This window comes from Erythranthe guttata, chromosome 14 (assembly GCF_056151865.1).
Source record: "Erythranthe guttata isolate IM_541 chromosome 14, IM_541, whole genome shotgun sequence".
NCBI classification, from domain to species: domain Eukaryota; kingdom Viridiplantae; phylum Streptophyta; class Magnoliopsida; order Lamiales; family Phrymaceae; genus Erythranthe; species Erythranthe guttata.
Window position 1 is genome coordinate 22041775 of NC_142546.1, and position 15498 is coordinate 22057272.

The 15498-nt window shown below is 38.8% G+C and overlaps 2 protein-coding genes across 2 annotated transcripts; one reads left to right on the forward strand and one right to left on the reverse strand.

The window, feature by feature from the left end:
• The first annotated feature begins 531 nt into the window (after window positions 1-531).
• On the forward strand, window positions 532-2237 carry LOC105959066 (large ribosomal subunit protein P2y). Its single transcript, XM_012983088.2, has 4 exons — window positions 532-674; window positions 809-898; window positions 1640-1872; window positions 2006-2237. The coding sequence occupies exons 2-4, from the start codon at window positions 811-813 to the stop codon at window positions 2030-2032; spliced, it is 348 nt and encodes a 115-aa protein (XP_012838542.1). The 5' UTR covers window positions 532-674; window positions 809-810; the 3' UTR covers window positions 2033-2237.
• Window positions 2238-2689: 452 nt separating this feature from the next.
• CYP71 (cyclophilin71) lies at window positions 2690-8572 on the reverse strand. Its single transcript, XM_012983090.2, has 13 exons — window positions 8224-8572; window positions 7883-7968; window positions 6233-6321; window positions 5876-6115; window positions 5653-5774; window positions 5383-5458; window positions 5125-5232; window positions 4830-5006; window positions 4462-4679; window positions 3981-4113; window positions 3628-3851; window positions 3327-3480; window positions 2690-3062 (listed from the first exon to the last, which is right to left on the reverse strand). Exons 1-13 carry the CDS (start codon window positions 8373-8375, stop codon window positions 2982-2984), a joined length of 1860 nt encoding a protein of 619 aa, XP_012838544.2. The 5' UTR covers window positions 8376-8572; the 3' UTR covers window positions 2690-2981.
• Window positions 8573-15498: the final 6926 nt, after the last annotated feature.

Sequence of the window (15498 nt, forward strand, 5' to 3'; positions counted from 1 at the left end):
GGTTCTTGTGATTCATTGGGCCTTTGGCCCATTAACTTGAATATGGAAGGTCGACGCATTAGTGCCGAACTGACCCTATCAAAACTAATAAATAGTAATGAAAGAAATTACTATAATTTCACTACAACTTATATGGCCTTCTCGAAATGACATTCTTAAATCGATATTTTTTTATTAATTATGGAAAAATAACACAATAACCTAGACTAGGTTAAGAAAAGTCAAAGACGAGATTCAAATCAAATCATTTTCAACAATAAAAAAAGAGTTATTTTTTTTCTGAAGTCTTCATGAATTAGCCATAAATGTATTTATTTATTAAAGAGTTATTGATTATATTTTATGGGAATTATATAAACTTTTAATAAATTTATTCTCTTAGAAATTTATCAAATTATTAATTTTCTATGGACCAATTCAATACGCAAAGGCTACACATTTCTGAAGAGTAAGGCCTATTTTGACAAGGCCCATATTCTAAGCCCAATCAACAAACCAAGGGTAATATCGGTAATGAAGCATATCAGATCCACTGTAAACCCTAATTATAAATTCCAAATCTCCGCACTCGTATATAGATACAACTGCGGACTTCATTTCTCGCCCTCATTGTAAACCCTAGGCAGCACCTAAATTTTCCAGTGATCAGCTTTCGTAGCCGTCGCATCTCTCAAGTATGTCTTCTCTCTCTCTCTCTCTCTCTCTCTTTCGTACATGTTTATGTTTTTGTTTCCTTCAATATAATCTTGATTTTATGAGATTCGGAAATTATTCATTTTGATTTTGATTTTGTTTGGGAATTGAATAGGGATGAAGGTTATCGCAGCTTACTTGTTGGCCGTGTTGGGTGGCAACACCAGCCCTTCCGCTGAAGATTTGAAGAGTATCCTCGCATCAGGTTCATTCCCACTTCTCTCTGCATTTACTATGTGCCCTTCGTAAGCATTGTTTGTTTGATAAAGTAATTATGTGCGTGGATTATTGGGTTTGTGTTTCTTCTCATGTGTACGAAGATTTGGGTCTCCGTTGTTGTTGTTTCCATTTCTTCTGTTGTGATTTCATTGGTTTCATGTTAAATTGGCAGTTTTTTGTTCGTATATTTTGAACTGTGGGCAAAGTATTTTACTCAAATGGGGTAAATGCAATGACAGTTAAGATAAATACACATTTCATTTGTTACATTGGCAAGATTGCTGTTTTTATTTCCTTGTGTGAACTGTTGCGATTTATTGTTGTTTCTCACACATTAACTCTGGTTTTATTTAGACCATTACCTTGGTAAAAATGAAAACTTTGGTCTTCAGATCTTTGGTAGACCATTACAATTTGAATTGTATGTCTGTCGGTAGTATTGAATTGAACTTGCTCGTGCTTGACTTGATATGTTTACTATGCTTGTTTTGCTTACACAGATTACGGTGTTTGAAAGCTAAAAATTCAATTGGTTTCATAGATGAGAAATCACCACATTTCTGATTTGATTGGCTATTCATTGTTGCAATTTGATCATCATGAATCAGCAGCAAGTTTTGTTATTTGTGTATACTGTTTGGTTGTTGATATTTGATAGTATCAAGGTTTTGATATTTGGAACCAGTATTGTGGATTACTGTAATAACTAATTGCTTTAATGGTACAGTTGGAGCTGATGCTGATGAGGACAAACTGGAGATCCTTTTGTCTCAAGTAAAGGGCAAGGATATCACCGAGTTGATTGCTTCTGGAAGGGAAAAGTTGGCCTCCGTACCTGCTGGTGGTGGTGGTGTTGCTGTGGCTGCACCAGTTGGTGGTGGAGGTGGTGCTGCCGCCCCTGCTGCTGCTGCCGAGTCAAAGAAGGAAGAGAAAGTGGAAGAGAAAGAAGAGTCTGATGATGTAATTCTCATCTATTCATTTTCTTTGTAATTATGTCGCAATTCTCATCTATTCTGCTTATCTTTTATTCTCCTGTCAATCTTGAATGTTTTATCTTGTGTACTGACTTGTCCTTTTTTTTTTGTGTGTTCAGGACATGGGCTTCAGTCTCTTCGATTAAGCAATTGCAAAAGTGGATTTTCTATATGAAAGAACACTCGTCAACTTTTCCTTCATTCTATTGTATTAGAAAGTGTTTCCTTTACGATTTTGGCTCTTGTTTTAGTTGGGATTTTTGTTGTTTAGGGAGACCATGGAGATATAATATTCTTAATTTTGAGTTATATTTTTCTGGATGATTTTAAATTATTATCCGTATTTCTCGTGTTTTCTTGCCTATAAAATTGTTATGTTCTGGTTTGACATTATTTGCTGCTTCCTTATGGCATGTATTTGTAGGGTTGAAAATCAAAGGTATATCTCTGGTAGTTGGCACTAGTTTATTTGGTATGATTTTGTTTGCGCTTGGTTTTTTTTTTTTTTTTTTTTTGGCTTGTTAACATAACTATTGATTATCAAATTAAGTTTAATCTTAACTTGGAGAAATTCGACAGCAATTCAAAAGAGCTGAAATAAAAATGTATGTTTTGCTTTATTCATACACTATGTGTTAGTGCTTCAAATAACCAACAAATTATTTCTTTAGTTGTAGACTTGTAGTTCATTGTTTTCTGGTGAAGTAACCAGAACGAATCTACACATTTAAAAGAAAAGGAAAAAAAAATGGCCTTGTATTATGGTTTTACTACATACGAACACAGCCAGGATCGAAGAGAGATAATTAACAACAAAATTCATTAACCATAAGTTAGAAGTTACGAACAACTCTAAAGTACAAACGAAGTTCTGCCTTCCAAACTGCATTAGTACTTTTTACTCTGAAAACTAACGAGTAATTAACAACAAAATTCATGTTACAAATTTTCTCATCTAGTTCTTCTCAATCAAAACTAACAAAAATGAAGAGAACAATACAAAAGCAGTAATTTAAGAATCAACATTTGATTTAACTCTATGTTCGAAAGGTGAAATTAATTAAGAGCGCACCGATTCAAGGTAAGCTGGTGTTCTCATTTTGGGATAGTCACATTCAGGATTTTCACATCTTGGTATGGCCTGTCTCCCTTGTCTGTCTTTACTTTCTCTATACCCTGTTAAGTTGAATATTTTAGTGAGCTTTCACAAGAAAATATGATTCTTACGTAAAAGTGTATTTTTACCCGTTCAATCAAATTCAATGCAGGAATAACTTATAGGATATTTTTACCCCTTCAGTCAAATTCTATAGAAGAGTAGTACTTATGCTGAAAACAATTTGTGTGAGCCCACACATAAAGAGTGCATGGACCATGGTAATGGAGAATTGTTTAACGAAGAAAAACCCCGGAAAAAGTTGTTAGTGAATAGAATGGTACCTGGACAACATCCATCCCTTTTACAACTCTGCCAAAAACAGTGTGCTTGTTGTCCAACCATGGAGTGGCAACAGTTGTAATAAAGAACTGAGAGCCGTTTGTGTTTGGCCCCGCATTAGCCATTGAAAGTGTGAAGGGCCTGTCGTGCCTCAAACTGCAGAAAAAACAGAACCAGTATATCAACAAATTGGACCAACCTTGCACAGTGTGTGTAATAATTTTTTTTTTTTTTTCTATTTTTATCTCAGGTGGAAAAAAGAGTACCATAATAAGGACCAAATTAGAAACTGAAAAAACTTACCTCTTATGGAACTCATCTTCAAATTCCCTTCCCCAAATAGATTGTCCTCCAGTGCCATCTCCGAGAGGGTCTCCTGTCTGAACCATAAAACCTTTGATAACACGGTGAAATATCAAATTGTCATAATAGCCATTCCTGCAATGTGTTGTGAAGTTCTCCACTGTTCTTGGACATTCTTCAGGATACAGACGCATGTGAATATCACCCATGGTAGTATGCATGATCTGAAAAAATGAAAAGTACCACAAAATTAGCAAAAATAGCTAACCAGTAGCTATATTAATTCAGTGGTTAATTTGCATTTGTTAGGGACTAAACCACCAAAAAGGAGAATAAAAAGGAAAAACACTCACCAAATTATCTGGGAGAGACGACGTCGCAGCTTTTCCAATATCAGATACAGATAAGAGCTCATCAGCAGGCGGTTTTTCATTAAAGACATCTCTGCCCTTTGTTGCATCTTCAGGTTCCTCGGGTTCTCTCTGGCTACAAAAGAAAAGAAGTAATCATTGGCTCCAGGCTTGCAAAGCCAAAAGTATTGTGCTTGATTAGGTTTACGAAAACGAACATTCAAGTTCAATGTCATACTCGCAGGTTTTCTTTATCGAGCTATTTGACTTAGTCTTCGCCTGACATAGGTTATCCGTCTACCATTTGCAAGTTTTCGTGTACGTAACGACTAAAGAGCATATTTAACTGTGCGTGTGTATGCAGAACCTTTAGCTAGCATGAGAGATGGGTGGTTACGATATTTTTTTTTAATTGAAATCCAGAATGCGAATGCATGAGCCTGATTAAGAATACCAAATTCAATTGCTAGAATAGGAATTAAACCTGAATAAGTAAATTCTATGCTTCTTGAAAGCACAACACAAGAGGGTGGGATCTATCAGAGGCTCTTTGCTTTCGTTGGCATTTGCCTCAGCAGCAGGAATCTTTCGTGCTCTTTTACTGCTTCGATCACCTTGGTACAAGGCAATTCTTAAGAATCTGTCATTATTCTCCACCTTTCCTAGGATCCGCGCAACTTTATTGGTATGTAGATTTATAACCTAAAAACACATCAGGAAAGAAACTGTAGGACCTCACTTGACGATTGTTGATCAATAAAACACAAAGCGATAACTCATCACACTAAACTAAAGTCCACATAAAAAGAAAATGTTTAGTAACAGAGTCGCACAAGAAGCCTTTTATCTTACTTTAATTCCAAGAAGGGTGGCATATATAAGGAAGTTGGAGCTTTCATCAAACACGGCATTAGGTTGAGGTGCATTTTCTGTTTTCTCAATTTCTTTTTCTATAGCCATTCGTCGTCCAAAATCAATAGCTTCAAGCCTGTATGGAGGAACATCACTCCTCTGTAGATCTTGGGCAACCTAACGAAGGAAGGACAATTTTCGTTAATACACTTAAAAAAAGACTGTGAAGTGGGTTAAGGAGACAGTGATTACACTTAAGAGAGACTGTGGAGTGGGTTAAATAGATAACTAGTACCTCAAGAGATTCATCATAAACACGCCTCAATTTTCCGGTTCTGAACCAAAATACGCGTATTCTACGATCAGGTGACGTGACTGAAAATTGCTTACCATCTGGACTTACCTAAAAATCAGTTACAACAGAGAGTAGCATTTGTAAGTCCGAGTTCCGAAAAGAAAATACCAGACAAAAATGAATGTTAATGGTAGAAACAGTAGTCTTGCATTTTATGAATTTGTGATATCATTACATGACTGAGCTATTCAATATTACCTCAATGGTAGAAACAGTAGTCTTGCATTTTATGATCGAAAACAGGTCTGTGTCACTTTTAAGCTTAAAAGTCACCCTGCACAACATATGAAAATATATCATCTCAAGACCTAACAGACTGATAAACTACTTAATAATTAGTCCAACTGATAAATTACAAAAGAAGACTACGATAAACCATTATGACGTGCAGTTTCATATACTTCATCTAATCCACAATAAGTTAGCCACTAGGAGAGAACTAACACAAACTTCAATAGAAAAACTCACCCAGTTTCAGGGAACTGAAGGGAAGTCGGATTCCAGTACTCAATGATTCCTTTGTCATCTGCAGAAATCACAGTGTCATATTCATGGTTGTACTTCATACATTTTATTGGGCCGATGTGTACCTGCCAAAAAGGACAAAGGAAATGATAATTTATTTAGAAGACAACCATGGAAAGAAACTGCGGAGTTTCTGCTTCACTTAATAAGAAAAATAGAAAGATACCTCTCTCGATGTTATTGATTCATTTGAACCAGAGCGGGCATCAAATATGTGAACGAAAGAAGAGTTGCGGTCACTAATAGCTAATTTCGCCTTTACATCTCCTTGTTTGTAGACCCATTCAACACAACCAGGCACAAAAGGAAGACGTATCATGGCCATCATATCATAGTTAAATACATCAAATATTTTCACTGAACGGTCACTGGAAATCGTACAACATAGGGTGCCATCTACACTAACCTGCAAGACCAAAAGAAATAAAATGTTCATAGATTCAGAAACTGGATTAAGAATAAGAGATGACGATAAATCAAAGAGTTAAAAGCTTGAACCCATCGACATGAAAGAGGAACCCACCGCAAGGCCTTCAATTGGACCAAGATGGGACCTAAAATGTTTCGCAAACTCTACGCCGATGGGCTTTTTCTTCCAAAACTTTAAATGACCTGTAAAAAGACCAATAAATGAAAGCTGTAAACAAAAACTAAATCAACCAAACTTCAGTACAAAGAATTGAAGGAGTATGGCATCTTCATGAATATAAACAAAATACAACATATATGTAAGTTATTGAGGAAAAGATTAAAATTATTTTTTATTACTTTAGTTAATATTGTTGTGACTAATGGAAACTATTCATCATTATTCGTCTTCTGGGTACTCCAGGTAGAACAGCAAACAACAAAATCTTTTACGGCGTGATTGGCTTGCCTAATTAAGTTGGAATGAAATTGGTATGCAAGATTGAGAATGCTTATCCTCCTAAATATAAGCCAAAACTTACACCTACTCTGATGAAATACTTCTATCATCTTCTTCCAACTACCAAGATTTAATGTCATTTTTGTTTAACCATCTATAAGATTTGTCCAAATGATACAGAACATGATGGCATAAGAAATGCGGGGGTATGTCTATAACAATTCTTTAGATCCATATATCACTTCATCAAACATTTTGAAGCAAAGGAACTATCCTATATGAAAGATCTGCTCCGCTCACATTTATATAATAGAATGTCTATTCTCCATTAGTCATGATACACAGTGAAATGAGTGGTAAAAGTCAATTGCATAAAAAATAATAAACGTGTTTTCAAACAGGTACGAAGCAAAATTTTAAGACAATTATCTGCAGAATCAGTTGCCAAAAAACTCATAGCAAATAACTAGAAATGTTGATTGAACAGGTCCTTCGTTCCTTCCTAGTTAATGGGATCCAAAAATGATTCCCAGAATGATATAACAGTTAACTTTAGAATGTAATGAGATGACTAGAATTGTCCTAAAAGAATATTTTCATTATCAAATCATCTACTCAAAATAAAACAAACTATACATAATGTTCTCCATTACATTTCTCTCTCATTCCATCACATTGCCCAAAACATTCTCCCAATGCGCATACTCTCAAAGCACTTCACCAAAAACAGCCAAAAATGAATCCAAAATTCCCTATAGCGTGAACTTCAGTCTAATTCATGGTAGCAAAGCATTAAAGTTCAGATATGATTCCCTTCAACTTCTGAACAAGCTCATACTATTATGTGGAGTTCTCTAGCATTTTTCACTAGCTTTAGCAATTACCATACGAGTGAACTTCATAGGAAGAGTTTCCATTTTACATCCTTATCATATAGAGAAAGACAGGCCAGGCAGCCAGGATCAGGAAAAACAAATATGACAATCAATTGAGCTTCAAATTTCAACATTTTGCATTTCTCTTCTAGCTTCTCCACAAGCCAATCAGAACCCTAAAATTCTATGACAACTTACTTCCTGACATTTTTCAGTTCATTTACGAGACTTGAAAGACAATCCGAAATCAAGGGGCTCATAGCAGTACATATTCTAACAAATAGGACCATAGTTTAAGTAGATTCACAATCATGAAGAATCTCAAAACTGAATTTACAAACCTTACACTAGCAACACGGCAATGGCAACAAAAAAAAAAACTAATCTAAGCAACTTCATTAAAGAAAGTAAAAATCAAGTTCGCCCATACCATCTGCACTCCCAGTAATGAAAAAATCAGCCCCCGACACCGCTACATGAGTAACCACATCGCGGTGCATGTAACTCTTCTCATACCTGCATTGAATTCAAAATTCAAAATTCAAAACCAAATTGACTGCAGTACTATTCTGCTTGAATAAACAATATTTCGTTTCAAGCAGTAAAAATTCTGCTCATTCCGAAAGCCAAACATCAAAATCAAATTTATCACAGTACTATTCTGCTTGAATAAACAACATTTCGTTCAGGGGGTAAAACTTCTGCGAAAAACCCTAAACCCTAAACCCTAGAACGCGCAAACACGCAGTAATGGGGGAAAAGAACACATACATATTAGCGGAGGGAAGGGAATCGAGATAGGCCTGTTCGAACTGCAGAGGACGTTTGGCTCTGGCGCGAGGCGCCGGTCCGGGACCAACCATCGGCTCTTCATCATCGCCGGCGGTGGTGGGTTTTCCGTTGTCTTCCTGAGTTGCTTCCATTCTCTTCTTACTGGACTTGATTTACTAATGAGCAATGTTTTTAGCTCTCTCACACAATCATATTATTTAATTTTGAAAACTAATTTTTAATTATAAGAAATGTCATAAATACAATTAATAAATCAAATTATTTTACAGCGTATGTTATGTTCTTCTTCCACCATTCATATGGGCCTAGCTAAATTATACTGCTAGCTAAAAGGGCCTTTAGCCCAATCTCTTTAATTTTAGGGCTTTAGCCCTAAAATTAGCAGTCCAAATCTAAATTTAGCCTGACAAAAATGAAAATTCAACAGATTATTTACCGCTATTTACAAAAATTGAAATATTTTTATGATATTGTTTTCAAACGGGAAAATTCATACCTCTCATATAAGGGTCAAAATTACGATAAAAATCATTTATATTTGGACAATTACAATCACTCTTTCTTATTTATATATTGTTTTACACGTCCACCCGTACGAAGTTAAATTTACCCATTGAATGAGGAATTTTTTCGTAAGACAATATATAATTGAGAGAGTGACTCGAATTATCCAAATAAAAGTGATATTTTTTGGTGATTTGATTTTGTATTAGAGTGTTGGTCATAATTTTCAAATGAAAGTAATCAATTGTAATAATTGGTAGGTGTCTTTTACTTCACTTTTTTCACAAGTTGTGAAAAGTCGTAATTTGAGGATTTTTGTTTTTGCCCTTTTATATCCATCCTTTAAAAGTTATTAACCCTTGTGGGAATGTACTATGTATTGATAAAATAGGGTGAATTACGGCTTTTGAGATCCTACACCGGGTGAAATACACCGCACAGATCTTTACTATTTATATACACACAAACACACACATCCATATTGGTATGTGTAGATCAACGGTTAAAAATCACTCGGTGTAACCTTCACCAGGTGTAGGATAGATAAAACCGTGAATTACAGCCACCCGGGAGGTAATTAAGGTCAAAATTACGAGAAAAAAAATATCTTGTTTGGGTAAAATCTTCTTCCATGTCCACTGTTGTGGTGTTAAATTTAATGGTGTTTTCTAGATCATGTGGAATATTTTTCAGTTTGTACCCATTTTACCCCATTCGAACTCTACATTTTAAAACAAGATGGTCATAAGAAGTGTCTCTTGGCTTGAAAATTGGTGCATCAGAAACTGCTTTTGCACAAAACAAGTACAAACTAGAGAACATTCTACAAAATCTAGAATATTATATTGAATTTTACACCATAAAAATGAACGTGTAAGATGATTCATAATTAAATAATTATTGTAATTATCCAAGCATGAAGGATTTTTTGTAATTTCACCAGAGTTACCGTAAGAGCAGTGCTTTTATTGAGTTACATTGGGCAGGTGAAATGAAACAATGCTATACTTTTAATTGCCCAATAAAGATAAATAAATATACAAAAATAAACACTATAATTGAGTGTATATTTTTTTTCCAGACAGTGAACCGCCTGCATTAATCTATATCAAATAGAATCACTAGTCCTTTTCTCCATCTTTAATGGTCGCATTATTATTACGCATTAAAATTCCACCGATTATAATAACTTATGTATTTTTTTTTGAGTAATAACTTATGTATCTACTTATTAATTACTTTTTAATTTTTAAACAACTTGAATTGCCTTTTCTTCTGCTTTTCTTGTCGCATATAATCTGTCCCGTGCTATTTACACTTTTCGTATATAATCTAATTTACGAACTATTGCACAAATGAAATTTATCTCATACATTACATTCAATCTTAAATTATTACAACAAAATATGAAAACAAAGGCCTAATTAGTAATAAATTCAGGAAAAACTAATTTGATGAAGCTAAAATATAGCTCACCTAAGGGGTATGGAAAAATGAGTTGGGAGAGCAAAGCGGATCAGTAGCTTGACAACTCGATGATCCTGAGGTCCCTACAAAATAAGCACACGTGAACTAAGCCGGGGGTTGATCCGGCGGAAACCCCTCCGACGCTCAAGTCAGATGTACGGACCGTAGAGAGAATAGAGAGAATAAACTCGTGGTGGATTATCAATAATGAGAACGTACATTTACAAATGAATAAAACTTCTATTTATATGTCGTTGATTGAGTTGGGCTTATTTTGTTGGGCCCAAGCCTTACTTTGAAGGTGCTTGGGTTTTCGTGTAATGGGCCCGAATACTTTCGTGTATTGGGCCTAATTATTAAATAAATTGGGGTCCATTGGGTCGGCCCAATTAGGTATATCATTAAGCCCCCCAACTCTCGATTCGAGACGGAGACTTGTGTAGAGGGACCCGGGTCGTGTCGAGAGTTAATTGCGTCGTGGAGTGAATTGTTTCCGTTGGTGGTGAATTAATTCCTTAATTTGAATAAGGAATAATTGTATTTATTTGGCAGCGAGGTATATATTTAAGGGTTTTAAATAATATACCAGGGGCCAAATAAATATACTCCTTTTGTGGTGGAAAGAATTTACTTCAACTCTTGCGTAATAGATATGGGTATGTATCTTTAACCTTAGGTCTTCTTCTGCTTTCTGTTCTTTTATTTTATATCGGTAGAGTAGAAATTTTTTGTTGCTTGATTATTTCTTCGGAGAAAAATTTTATCTCATGTCGAACTCGGGTAATTCGAAATCTTTACGAATTAAACTTCGAGATCCGGTGGAAGGGGGTAAGAAAACTTTTGGTACGGTGAGTATGGAACGCGAGAAACTTGTACCATTGGGTGTAGAAATTGGATCTGCAGCAGGAAATTCACGAGTATCAAATAACAGGGGGTTTGTAGCAAGCTTGGCTTCGGGCGTTGGCTCGAGCCAAGCTGCCGGGCGGATGTGTGTGAGAGGGGGCGCGCACTCCCAGGCGGGTGGGAAGCCGAGTGAAGCCACGGAGCCGGCGGCTTGCACCCGGATCGAGGAGGAGAGAGGTAGGGTTGGCCGGCCAGGTGGGCCAGCAGCTTTGGTGGGACGCGCGTCGGGCACGCCTCCCGATAGACGCACGCGCGCGTCGGTGGAGGAGAGAGAAAGAGGGGCGCGCGCGTCGGTTGGCGAGTTGGAGGGACGCGCGCGCACCATTGGTCCACTTGGCGGCGGTGGGCGCGTGATTGGGGGCGGTTTGCAGAGACGCGCGCGCGCGTCTGGTGGGTTGGGTGAAGGGGACGCGCGCGCGGGGGCCAATGGGAGTGTTGCACGTGGTGCTGGGCAGGCTGGTGACGCGCGCGCGCGTGGATCTGCCCCTTTTGGGGCCACGCGCGCGCGTGAGGGCGCGTTACAGCCCGGTTCTGAGCCCGATTCGGGCGAAATTGACGGGCAATTATCCGGGGGTGCTGATTCGCGTGGTGTTTTAAACGGTGGAAGTTTTGGTCGGCGAGAAATCATTGAATCGTGGAGTGACGATGTAGAAGTGCGTAACAATATTAATGTTTGCCCTACTGTTGATGAAGTGGGTTCTAGTAGACGTCATTATATGCGTCAAGTCGTGGATTTTGGGAGTGATAGCGATGATTCGAATGAAGCTCCTTTGGCGAGTGAACATCCGGTGTCAAGTAGTGAAGTTGAGCCGATGGTCGAGGAGGAGGAGGAAGATGATATTCCGCCGGGTGATGTTGAGGTTGATAGTAGAAGGCAAAAGAAAAAGAAGCTAATTAATTTGGACTTAGTTGATTTTGACAGTGTATTGACTGAAGAGCAGTTGCATTCTATTCGTCGTTTATCTGGAGCGCCGAGTAATGTGGAGTTGTTGTTGCCTAGGAAGGGCGATCGCTTGTATTCGCCACCCGATGGGTTTCATACGGTATTTTTGGGGTACTTGATGTGCACATCTCAGATTACACCGCATCCTACCTTGTTGAAGGTTTGCGAGGAATTCAAGATTGGGTACAGTCAGCTAACGCCCACTGCTGTTCTGATGTTCCAGGCATTTCATTTTAGGGTGGTTCGAGTAGGTCTGCCTGTGTCTGTGAGTTTATTCAAGGCGTTATTTACGTTACATCGGCCCACTAAGATGCCTTTCTTTTGCTTTCATCCTCGCGTTCATTACCAATTCGTGAAGAGTGTGAAGCTATCTTTGGGGAAATGGAAGACCTATCTTCGGTCCGATCTCGCTCTACGCTCTGAAGAGCTTGCTCGGAGGAGAGAGGAGCTTGCTGAGAGGACGGAGGAGCTCGAGGTTATCCGTGGTGATGCGAAGGCTTATAAAGATGATGTTCATAAGTTGAACGAATGCTACGATCAACTCAAAGAGAAATATGAAATCGAGAAGGCGACGGGGAAAAGGTTCCTCACCACATCAGGCGGTGCGGCTTATAAAGATTCCATTGTGGAGGAGACCAAGGCTAATTTCCGAGGTAGTGATGAGTGTGTCGCTATGATTGAGGAGCATGCATTGGCTGTGGTATATAAGCCATTAGTGCGTGCTTGTCGCAAATATCTGCGCGATGCGGGTGGTATCAGCGAGGAAGTGATTCGTGGGATGGAAGCTGGCATATCCGATGAAGAGGAGGATGAGGTAGATGTCAATGTGACGGGCACAGAGCTCGTGGATGACATGGTTGCGGATGACTCCACTGTGGGTACGTCTTCCGCTCGCGGTAGGGGAGTTTAGATTTATTTGCTAGAGTAGTTAATTTCTCCCCCCTTTTTTTTTTAAATTTTTGCTATGGATTTCTTAGTTTGTTTTTATCGCTGATGTAGTTGGGTATGTCCACTACTATTTTATTTGAATTTCTTCCTCGTTTGACTTTGAAGTTTTATATTTCGATTTATTTATTTTGACATTGTCGAGAATTAATGCGTTGCTTCTATGTGTTTACATTAGCATTATACGCGATGTACTTGAGGAGGGGATCAATCTCCCAAGGTTTTTGTTAGGGGTCGTGCCCTTTGTTTGGACCACTTGGGTCTATGATATTTTTGTCCGTGGCCACGTTTTAAATGTAGCACCTCGTGAAACAGCTAAAGGGACCTAGATAATCCAGCTGGCCAGGCTATACGGATTATCTAAATCTCTCTAAGTGTTTGTGGGGTGGTTTTGACTTGAACTCATGGTAAGAGATAATTTGTATAGACGTAAATGCGTAGATAGTAAAGCGAAAAAGTGTTATTTATTCAACGATAGCAAAGGAGAATTGTTACATGCCTATGTGAGGCGAATGTAAGTAAATGACTAATGCGATGGGCCTACGTGAGGCAAAGGTAAATAACTACTGGTGGAGCGAGAAAGAAAAAAGAAAAATTGACTTGATAAAAATTGTTCCAAGTGATTGTACTACACTTGTTCTTCTTCTTCCACGTCTTGCTTGTACTCGTTCGTTTTGCTGTGCTGATGGTAAAATGAATTCCTTTGGCGTTTCTATGCCTGTCAAATATAATTGAGAAAAAAGAATTTTGTCTAAGCATTTGTATTGAAGACTTAGTAATTGAAGCTGAGGGGATGTGCATTGCCGATCTACGTACCATATTACGGGGATGTTTTTTCTTCCTCGCACTTCGGGATATGAAATCAACTCGTGAGTTGCTGCGAGTTACTATGTGATCATGCCTGCTAGTGGAATTATTTTTTCACGTTAGTAGGAGTAAATAAGATCATCCGTGTGTTGAATGCTAGTGGAAGTATAGTTACCCTTGGCGATGTGGTTTGGAGTGTTCTCGCTCTTTGGGCCGTTGATTGAGTAATATGCATCCCCTCGTAATTGGCTCTCAATCTGTAATAAGATGGTGGGATGTAATTATGACTCGCTGATGTAAGTAAAAATTATTAGCCCCCCAGTTTAGGTGGGATGTTAACGTACCTAGTTGTATAGTAGAAATATTCTAACCATGTAGAAACAGCTTATAAGACGAGTTACGTGGAAGGTCGCGGAGCCTGCAGATATGACAATTTGTAAGTAACTTTCATATAGAAGGGGTATGGATGGTGACCTCAACTGATCTGGAGTAAGGCAGGTGTATACCTTAGGCGTAGAACCGTTTGAGGTTCCCTATATTCCATGTTCTGGGTATAGGGTGTCCATCAATGTTCTCTAGGCGATATGCTCCAGTGTTGACTACTTTTGTGATTTTATATGGTCCTTCCCACTTTGGGTCGAGCTTGCCGATGGGGTGAGAGGCTTCAGCTTTCCGGAGGACTAAATCCCCAACTTGAAAAGAGCGGGGACGGACCTTTGAGTTATATGCCTTGGCCATGCGTGATTTGTACATCTGTTGCCGGATGTATGCGATCTCTCGTAGCTCATCTACAAGGTCTAGGCTTCCTCGCATAGCTTCTTCATTAGCTGTTGGATCGTAGTTGGTGATTCTCCAAGATGGTTCACCTATTTCAACGGGTGTTATAGCTTCTGTTCCGAAAGCTAGGTTGAAAGGCGACTCTCCGGTTGCTGCTCGTGGGGTTGTGCGATAAGCCCATAGTGCGTTAGGCAACTCGTCCACCCACTTCCCTTTGGCACTCCCAAGCCTTGTCTTAAGGTGTTGGAGTATAGTGCGATTCGTGACCTCCGTCTGGCCGTTAGCTTGTGGATTTGCTACGGATGTGAAGAACTGCTTGATGTCTAGGCCGAGGCACCAAGTTTTTACTTTGTCACCGCAGAATTGGGTTCCATTATCGGAGATGATGGAACGTGGGATTCCGAAGCGACAGACGATGTTCTTCCATAGGAATTGGATGACTTCTTCTTCTCGGATACGTGCTAAGGGTTCCGCCTCCACCCATTTGGTGAAGTAGTCCACTGCTACAATGAGGTACTTACGTCCTCCTGTGGCGGGTGGGAATGGTCCAACTAAGTCCATCCCCCATTGGGCGAAAGGGATGGGGCTGTCAATTGGTTGCATTAATGCCGCTGGTAGGTGAGTGATATTTGCATGCTCTTGGCAGGGTTTACACTTCCGGACTAACTTCTTCGCGTCTTCATGCATCGTTGGCCAATAGTAGCTTTGCCTCAGTAGTTTGAGAGCTAAAGTTCTCCCGCTTAAGTGATTTCCGCAGATGCCTTCGTGTACTTCTCTAAGTACGTAATCCGCTGTGGTCGGGTCGAGGCACTTGAGGTAAGGGAATGAGAACCCTCGTTTGTATAATTCTTCTCCCACTATGACGAAGCGAGCGGCTCTCGTTTTTAACTTTCGTGCTTCGGTGGATT

Bases quoted from the DNA above. Each gene is read 5' to 3' on its own strand.
- LOC105959066 (XM_012983088.2), top strand. From the start codon at position 811: ATGAAGGTTATCGCAGCTTACTTGTTGGCCGTGTTGGGTGGCAACACC. The intron at 899-1,639 runs GTTCATTCCCAC...TTAATGGTACAG, and splicing joins GAAGAGTATCCTCGCATCAG to TTGGAGCTGATGCTGATGAG. The intron at 1,873-2,005 runs GTAATTCTCATC...TTGTGTGTTCAG, and splicing joins AGAAAGAAGAGTCTGATGAT to GACATGGGCTTCAGTCTCTT.
- CYP71 (XM_012983090.2), bottom strand. From the start codon at position 8,375: ATGGAAGCAACTCAGGAAGACAACGGAAAACCCACCACCGCCGGCGAT. The intron at 3,481-3,627 runs GTAAGTTTTTTC...TTTTTTCTGCAG, and splicing joins GAAGATGAGTTCCATAAGAG to TTTGAGGCACGACAGGCCCT. The intron at 3,063-3,326 runs GTACCATTCTAT...TCAACTTAACAG, and splicing joins AAGGGATGGATGTTGTCCAG to GGTATAGAGAAAGTAAAGAC.